This window comes from Dermacentor variabilis, chromosome 1 (assembly GCF_050947875.1).
Source record: "Dermacentor variabilis isolate Ectoservices chromosome 1, ASM5094787v1, whole genome shotgun sequence".
NCBI classification, from domain to species: Eukaryota; Metazoa; Arthropoda; class Arachnida; order Ixodida; family Ixodidae; genus Dermacentor; species Dermacentor variabilis.
In genome coordinates this window covers 177,383,703-177,393,464 of record NC_134568.1, presented here as the reverse complement: position 1 = coordinate 177,393,464, position 9,762 = coordinate 177,383,703, and the positions used below count along the sequence as shown (strand labels likewise).

At 46.5% G+C, this 9,762-nt stretch overlaps 1 protein-coding gene across 1 annotated transcript in view; it reads left to right on the top strand.

The window, feature by feature from the left end:
- Positions 1-3,277: 3,277 nt before the first annotated feature.
- LOC142588463 (synaptotagmin-15-like) overlaps positions 3,278-9,762 on the top strand; it is a 378,085-nt gene continuing 371,600 nt past the window's right edge. The window contains exon 1 of the mRNA XM_075700233.1: positions 3,278-3,376. Coding sequence (XP_075556348.1) covers positions 3,292-3,376 — 85 coding nt within the window. The 5' untranslated portion in view covers positions 3,278-3,291. The remainder of the gene's footprint in view (positions 3,377-9,762) is intronic.

The following is a 9,762-nucleotide window of genomic DNA, read 5'->3' as shown; positions in this document are numbered from 1 at the left end:
TAGTAGACAGGCGGGAACCCCATGCACTTTCTCCAGTTTATAGCATGCACTGCCATTCATTTGCAATTTTAACAACTACGAGTACGCCCTCTTCGTCGATGCAGAATGCCGATGCCGCAGCACAGAATGCTGGGTCGGGACTATACGGTGCCTGGCCTGTTGAGCGCTCGTTAAAACGATTGGCTGACGCTTTTCTATCCTTCGGAGATTGCTCGCGAGGGTCTGCGAATTTTCCCTACAGCCGATACCGCGCGAAACACTGGTGAGACTTACTGCGCATAATATTACGCCGGCTATCGCGTCACCGCTTCACATTGTCGGCGAAATCGCAATTTTTTTGATAAATTGAATTCTGTTGATTTACGTTCCAAAACCACATTCTGATTGTGAGGCACGCCGTATAGAGGAAATCTGCGCAACAATTTCGACCACCTAGGTGTATTTCACGTGCACCTAAATTTAAGTATACGAGCGATTTTGCATTTCACCCCCATTGATATGCGGCCACCGGGGCCGGGATTGAACCCGCGCCCTCGAGTGCCGCAGCCCGACGCCATAGCTACTAAGCTGTCGCGGCGGGTTTACGAGCAACATTTCATTGGGAACATATTGTTGTTCAACGACTATAAGCTGTGGTGCATAATAAAATTAGTCGAGCTATGGTTTCAGCAACGCGGTACTCACAGTGGGCTGCCTTGTTTGTACCTTCGACTTTCTGCCCCGTGAAAGTATGACGTAAGGCTTGTGCTCACGTACTGTCGTAAAAGCAGCCTATTTGTGTTTGACGGCTCTCATTTACTGCGCGTAAAAAAAAAAAAACGAGGCAGTACAACACCAGATAGCACAAAATCAGTTTTACTACACGTCATTTGGGGTCTTGGACCACACATACCCCTCACGTACCGTTCGCCGCGACTATGGCGCACAAACTGCCGTTACGAGTGTCTAACAGCCTGTTGCTAGCGTGCTAACGGAGAGGCACAGCAACGCCATTGGACGAATTAAGACGGCGAGAGCCTGCAATTTATGTTTATTCTATTTTAATTTTAATACAACCAGACTTATACGAGACCTGAGTAGGTGAACAGTTGTGCATGCGTAAAACAGAATGATCAGTGCAAACGTAATGCAAAAATAAATAAATAAATAAATAAATAAATAAATAAATAAATAAATAAGATGAAGGAATTTGAGAATCTAATAGGATTCAGTTCCCGATGGTAGTTCAAGAAAACATCACAAATTCCAGTGAAGATAGTAAATCACACTGCTGCACAAAAGTATATACCAACGCATGCTAATTAATAATGTATAGACATATGAATCCATAATACAATTCTAGGTAACGAGTATAAGTATGAATGACTGAAGCATCAACATTTTGTTAATATTAAGTAGGCCTGAACTGGGGAGAGATTCAATCTTTGGTTAGACGCTGGCAAAAAATAAACGAAAAAAAGAAGAATGTCTGTCATTGTGCTCTTGTTGGCGTGCTTTATCGGAAGGGTGAAAGTAGCCAGCGGCTCAGCATTAGTAATGAGGGAGTCGAGACGGTTCTGTTCTTCAACTGTAAGTGGAAGGTTTGAATATTTGAAAGTAAATAAATTATGGGGTTCTACGTGCCAAAACCACTTTCTGATTATGAGGCACACCGTAGTGGAGGACTCCGGAAATTCGACCACCTGGGGTTCTTCAACGTGCACCTAAATCTAAGCACATGGGTGTTTTCGCATTTCGCCCCCATCAATATTTGAAAGTTTCATTATCACAAATGTCACCAGTTAAAGCGAAAGAATTTTTGTGGTGTGATGCACAATTTTGACTTGGGAATTCGTTGGCTAAAATGGTTCCACTGCAAAAAATAAATTGCCAAGACGCTTTAATAAAACGTTACGCACTACTCTCGAAACATCTTGTATATAGCATCCGGTACCTGTGCACAACGTTTTCTATTCGAATTCCTGTCCAAGCGAGCGCATTTTTTTTTCAGAACTGAGTGGCGCCTGATCCTATATGTATAGAGAAAATATCTTCCGAGTCCCAGCGAAGCAAGTCAAGGGCCATCCACACTAGGAGGGCTCACTAAGCGTAAAAATATGCGGGTCATACGCACTGTGAGAATCGATGTAAGCGAAGCTTTCTATGTTGTTTGCCTTGATTGATCATAATTAGCGGTGACTGAGGCGGAATTAGCGGGGATTCATGATAATTAGTGGTAAACCTGGCAACGACACTTTTCTGGAGTGATTGTTTTCGCAATAAGCTGGCTAGGGAGCCGGAAGATATTACGGCGAAATAATCTGCGGCTCGAAGAGCTGGAACATTATTTAGCGTGCGAGTTCTTCGGAAATAGGCGCGCGGAGAAAATTCCCGAAAGAAGAAAGGCATTCCGAGATGTTTTTATATCAGCCTCCGGATACACTGTGACATCACTGGCTACATGCTTTACTCCTCTTACAGTGGCACCATTTTTTACAGCATGCCGTTCTGATCTGAGTGCTTAATGCCTTCTCCATATTAATGTGTCTTCCTTGCTGTGGGTAATAGTCTGTTTCAGCTACTGTCATGCTGCACATTGAAGGTTATGCTACGAAAAGTTAGTACTTCTGTGTAGGCATACTCAAAAGCAATGTGTGACAGAGGAACTGAGCAAGAGGAGATTTCAGTGAAGGGAGCGTTGAAAACGAGCAGCGGAAAGCCACCGCAGTAGGCGAAAGACAGCACATCGTCCGAGTATGCTGCCCAGAGATTCCGTCTGCTTTGCGTTAAGAAACGACGGAATGGGACGACGTATAGAGTCTCCCGCGAGAGAAATGTTGCGGTGGCAAGACTGCAAAATGTCATTCGCACTAGCTGCCATCCGCAGAACGCGAACTCGGCTCGTGTTCCTCAGAACGGAGGGCGGTTAGCGTGCGCAGACTTTGACTAAGATATTTCTCAAACACTTTAATACTCGCTAGCGCACAAAGCGCACCTTCGATGCTGAGTTAAGGCAGAGTTCGACGCGCTTCTGGTACGGCGGTGTCGAGCCTGCTGTTTAGCGCAACACCACACGACAGTGCGTTAAACGACACAGCCTCAAAGTAAAGCACGGCAGCGTACCACAAAGCAAACTGTACGGGCGGGCGGGGGTCGTGCACGCGAAACGCGCCGGCAAACGCACGTTCGCGGCGGCGGCGCTCGCGGCTTCCCCGGGCGGGAACCCCGCGGCGCTGCCGTCGGCCGGCGCCTGTGCGCGCTCCGCCTGCGGCCGCCTTCAGTCTGGGCCGAAGAAGAGTTGACGGCTGCGCCATGGACGAGCTGCAGCGTGCCCCCGCTTCGCCGTCCCAGGTCGAGCGCGCGCCAGCCGCCCAGGTCTCGGCCAGCGGCGACCACGGTGAGTGCGCGCCCAATGGCTCGCGCTCTTTTCCATCGCACTGTGACAGTCGTCAGCTGTGCGCCTAAGTTCGTGTCAACTTTATAGACAACTGTGACACCGTACGGGCTGCACGGGCGCTCTTTAATCTCGTGGAGACGGTACAACGAACGATAAAAAGAAAACGGCTTTTTGTTGATATTTTAGTGCACATTCAAGCACATGTGATGGTCGGATCAAGTGATGTTCCACGCTCACTAAGTTGTAGGCTTCGGGCTCTTATACCTATGGGTCAATAGTTTACCCCTTTATAGACGGGTGACGCGAGCGGTTTGTGAAGAAAGTAAACGCGCGCGATAAAGTGACAAAGGCAAAGAGACACAACGTAATTGTTTATTGTGTGTCTTTGCCCTTGTGTTTATGGGTGGTATCGCTTAGTTCAAACACGATGCAGTCACCTCAGACTGTACTTCTCTGCCTATAGCGGGAAGTGTTAATGAAATTCTAGAGTGACTTGCCAGAAGGAGGAAAAAAAAAGAAATCGAAAAGAAAGCAAGGAACCAATTGCGTACCGTTTTCATTGCGCTATTATAGATAACTCGCACGTGAAGCAGCCGCTTGAGTCCAGGGATATAATATTAAAAACTTGTAGCTATGTTAAAATACAACTGGGCTATTAAATTGACAACTGAAATGAGGCGGCTTGTGTTCTGCCGTATCGTGCAACAGATAAAATCCAGAAAATACTTGTCTGTGGTTTCTACATGTCACTCTCTTTCAGATTTTGTACATTTTATTCATCACAGCCATGCAGTGCATCTTCTTCGTCATTTACGAGGCAGAAGATTGTACATTTACCTAGTTGACATACTATTCCAGCGATGTATTCACTTTACACTCTCATCGAGTCAGCAATGAAACTGATAGGAACTATGGCAGTGTGGCGGGTGCATAATCAAATTGAACGATTTCTTCCTAAACGTCGTTCACAAGAGGAAACGTATACCGTAGTAATCGCGAGGAAACGTCCAAAGATCGCCGTGTAGGCGCACCCGTTAATGTCACTTACTCACAAGTACGCTTCATGTGTTGAATGGTGCAGCCGCTTCGGCACAAATCGAGGTGCTTTTCGTATCTGAGAAGGAGCAGGAAAGAAAGAAATGGTGAACCAAAACACAGCTGGAGTGGAGTTTAGAGCGCGCCACGAGCACTCCAGTCCGGCCGCGGCGTCACGCAAATCCGGTTGGCAAACATGGTGAGCTCGATATGAGAAGAAAACGTAGATGGAGAAGGCAAGAGAACATGCGACATGTCTGAACCTGTTGACTTTAGCATTTCACCAGCGCTCTCGAACCTTTTAGGGCCGAATAGAGGCGAGACCATGCTTCCTAGATTTGCACTTCTAGAAATTGTCTTGCTGTCGTTTGCCCTTACGTGAGAAATACATCGACAAGATAACCATGCCAGCCTCCGAGGATGCTACAAGCGACTTATTATGGATGGCAGTGAAGTCAACCGAAAGTCAACAGTGTGTCAGTGAGCATCTTGGTGGTGTTAATGGTCCCGTCGCTGCCTTAACTTCCGTTTGGTAACGGCTGAGAGCCAGACACCAGTTGCGCGGAAGCACACAAGCTGAAGTCGTGATTTTTGCTAGACTTGGTTGCTTATATATATACATATATATATATATATATATATATATATATATATATATATATATATATATATATATATATATATATATATATATATATATATATATATCATACAACCTCTATTGACCAAAAGGATCAACGCAGTTGGAGGAGAATGGAGTTAAACGCCGAAGCAGCGGTTGAGACATGTGTTTACGCGTCTAACAGTCATACGTAGGCGACTCGGTGATTTCAGTGAGGACTGACTGTGTAAGGGCGGTTAGAGAATGGACGGCGTCTGGGTCAACGCAGAAAATTCGCGGAGTGGTTTTACTTAAGGCAAGCTCTTCGTGAAATTCGTCTTTGGAACGCTACTGCCGGTCGTTACGATGTATCGTAAGTCATTTTATTAACTAATGGAACTGTCAAAAATCGTCTGGGATATCTATGTTGTCATTTTATTTGTAGTAGCACTACCATAACAGAAGTAGCCATCTCAATTCGCATTTGTTTATCGTCCTATTGAATTCCAATAAGACAGGGGATATGCATACCGTATGATATGATATGTGCAGCCGATATGTATACCGTATGAAGTAGCGAAGAAAAGAAAGGAACCTTGAAAGTTTGTTGTTATTGTTTCGATAGTAAATCCCTAATTTCTGGGTTCAACCTGAACGTTAACGTATAGGTTAGTATTTTACCTGTGTCTACTAATGTAAATCTTTCTAGAGTTGCTATATTCAGCATGCCGTATTCGCAAATGTATTAAACTTCTGAACATTTACTGGACGCGCGCCAAGCTGTTTAATGTACTTATTCAAGCAAGGCTAAATTAGCTCATGCATTGTACGATAAAAAGAGTTATATCTCAGGTGGTTTTGCTACAACAGTTGTGCTGCTTTTCTGAGGTGGACACAATAGCAGGCAGGAATTTTAACCGATAACATTTGTTTGGTTTGGTTGTTCGCACCGGGCATTGTACAGGAGATAAGTAGAAGGGGGAACATTCTCTGGCCTTTTATGCTTCTTGTTCTGCAGTTTTGGGATCGTGTTGTTCCTCTACTTCAACACTTTCACTTGAAGAACACTGAAGATATACCTCGGCCTGTCAAAACCTGCAAGAGTCTGCTGCATGTTTGCACATTTGCGCTTTTCCAACCACAATGGCGTCTTAGCGAGCGCGGAACGTACGCGTCGTATAAAAGTGGTATTCGCGCCATCGCAGCATAGGCACGTGCACCGCGTGCACTGAGGTAAACATGTTTTCGCGGAAGGATGCTGAACGCGTTTCGTAAGAGGCTTACGATGTTATGCAGCAGATGAGCAACCGATAACAAATCCTGTTCTTCAAACAGAAGCTGCTCGGATCAAATTTTGTCATTGTCGTGAGCAATGCAAGCGCTGTTAGGTAAATGCGGGACCCCTAAGCAGAATGCGAGATAATTGTTGCCCAAAGCGAGACTCGCGCCGGCGCCTATGCCACGCTGCACGAGCGCGCCACGCTCGCCGAGTTTCATAGACGTCCCGCGCTTCGTCGGCTGCGCGAATCGGGCGTGACACCGCAGCAAAGGCTCTGAAAGCGCCGAATAACAGAATAAGGTGTGCTTAGAAGCAACGGAAATAGCTTACCGTTAAAACGAGGCGCGTGATTGCGGTGGGCGTTGACGCTAACGACGCAACAAAACATGAGTAGCGCGTTGACCGGAAGCCCGCCGCTAAAGGATATGGACTGCGTCCGAAAAAGAAACGATCATTACAGTTTAGTGGCTGGATGCGAAGAAGACCACTCTTGAAGTGGGCATCGTGTAACATACGGAATAATGGTGTGAAAGAGCGGCTGGAGAAGTAGCTAGCAGCAGACAAATGCTCATTTGCATAAGGAAAGACTGTGTGTAGCATAGCCACACTACGCTATAGACAGTTTCTTGTAGGTCGCGTTGCGCGTTCGGCGTATGTCTTCCGCGAGTCTTCTCAACCAGTGCTGCGCATTCGCTGTACGCCTCCCTTGAAACACTTTACAGGGACTCCGCAGCTTTCTCTGAGATTTTATTTCTCATTTCGTCATTGCAAGTGCGCCGGTTGGTTCACGGGCGACCCAGGCCAACCTGCAATGCTCGTCGAGTCATTCGGGATATGCTGCGCATGTTTTTAGCTTCTTTTTCACCCTAGGAGACGTGCTCTCTCCTCCCGTCCAAGGTAAACCATATAATGAACAATGGTGCTTGTCTTTCTAGGCGCAAGTGACAATAACCGAGCGCATCATCAAATGCGAAATGTTCCAAAGTGCTCAAATGATGCAGGAACAGGCGGACAGGTTCAGAACCCCTTTAAGCAATATTTTCACCTTCCGGGCAGCGGTCGCGTGACAGCCCGTCAGACTCTACGCTGGAAGGTTGGGAGATGTGCCTCGCTGAGGGGAGCATGCTCAGCGACCGAGTGCTAAAGCCCATTCTTTCTCTCCTGGCGCTTCGCGCTTTGAACAAAAACAGCCTAATGAGGAGGCAGCGACTCGAGGCTGGTATTGTGAGCGCCACCTGCGCGGATTAGGCGCCTGCGCGCGACGGTGGGCGAGCTGCACTGCTGCTGCTGCTTCAGAGGCCTGATGGTCGTGTGATGACCTGCAGGAGGAACCAAGGGCACAGCATCACGTTGAGTGGCAATGAAAGAGATTGCGGAACGGCGCGCGGCTCCGTATTTGGGGCGCACATGTCGGACTTGAATTTCAGCTACTACACTTGTGTCGCTAATGCGGAAAGAGCGAACAGAACTACAGAGGTCGAGTGGCAGCTCGTTCAGCGCCGTCATGTCTAAGTTTTCCAGAGAAAACTGTCATTTATCCTCCTTCTCAGTTTGTTTAGAACAGTCATAGCGACTTCCCGTATACCTCGCTTAGTCAGCCTCAGTTGGAGAGAAAAAAAAATATTTCCGAATTGCTTGCCACGTCTGTAACAGCTTTAAATTTTCAACCTTTGAATAAAAATCACTTTCATTGGCAATCTTCTGGCGACGAACTGAGTTGCAGGTTACTGCCGGCAACATTGGCGCAGAAGCGCTTCCGCTGCTACGAGTGACCGCAGTTCATAGGTTGTTGGTAGCAACCGTCAAACGTGCTGTGCGTTTCGGAAGGCAGAAATCACGCTAGAGTTACGGCGTACCAAGTCATGTGCGGTGTCATATTACATACGCAAACAACAGTTTCGCACTCAAGCGCGAAAGAAAAGACGGAGTTCAGGGAGCTAGCTGCACATTGGCCCCCGAAGAAACGTTTAAGAATGGCGACCTTGTAAATGTAGGCGAAAGAAGAACGGCTGAGTGCGCTGTTGTTGCTGTTGCATGCTCGGAGTTTATCAAAACACACTGTTTAATAACAAGCTTAGTCAGTATAACAATACGAGTCTGATTTGCATGGGCTTTTCGTGACGATGAGTCTTCTAGAAGCTGTAGTTACGCACTATTAGTACAGGCGTTAAAATATGTTTCCCGTTTTCTATAGATAATTCGTTGGACCTAATGCGAAGCGCTTCACCAACAGTTATTGGCTATTCTTATTTGATGTAGAATATATTGTGTGCAAGGCAATTATTTATTGTAAATCTGTTCCTCCAAAAGCATTGGTCCTGCCCGGCTCTCCGTTTTTGAAGTCGACGCCACGCTATAAACTGTTTTATGCGTGGGATATAGCATTTTCCATCAGAACTTGCGAAATGTGAAATAAAATAAATAATTTTTGCACGTTACCACTTTAGCCGTCAGCTTTCGTCAGGTGTCCGCGTTGGTAATTTAAACAAAAACAGTGTCTGATGTATGCAAAAGCTTAACGGTGTAGTCTTATTATAATTTTGCTTCATTTTCCTTAATCAATCGCTTTCAATTCTTTTACTACACTACGAACCTTAATTCCTCAACATCGAATGAAATAATTTATTGCATCGTTTTTCAACGCGGTCATCTCAAAACGCGCGCGAAATGCACCGCGTAGGGAATTCGCGCTTGTTAGCCGCTTCGGGCGTCATGAAGGACTCCTCGCGATGAAACACGGAAATTAGAAGTGATGGCCGTTTGTTATTAGAAGCCAGTGGCATGCGTGCAGGGTGGCTACAGAGTAACACGGCTCAGTCAGCCCGGTGAGAAAAGCCGCACCCTGACTGCGTCGCCAAAAATTGGACGCGCGCCGCCACATCTCATATGCTTTCCTCCTTAACTTTGCACTTCTCCATAAACGACACAGCGCAGACCCTAGTGCTCTTCTGTCGCTTCTCAAGAATGCAAAGCGCCCCTCTCACCTTCTCTCTTCTATTGTTCTGTCGAGTGCTTTGCTTTCGACGACATGGTTACGTGGTACGGCGTACGCCTGCGACCACTACACCTGAAAGACGTGATACGCGCGTCATAAAAAAAACAACAACAACAGCAAAAACGCTTTCATAGTCGGTGTCTCTTTGTATATATCTAGATTTATAGTTATAGGTTCTTACCTTCTTCTGTTAATCTCCTATGCGCTGCCAACTCCAGCTGTCTAACTCAAGATTAGACACGCTGCGGTCACAGCAGCCATTTCCTTAAGTAGAACCTGTTGTTGGGCGACTTGGTTAGCCATCGTAAAAGGGCACTGGGCGGTGAAAAGACGATACATAAACAAAATATGAGAGACGACGAGGACACGCGCTCGTTCTCGTCGCCTTCTTATGTGCTTTTCGCTGTCAGATCTCTTTCACGGACATTTCCTTCTTCCCCTTCCTTTCCTACTTCCTTGTCCCCTGGTTTACTACT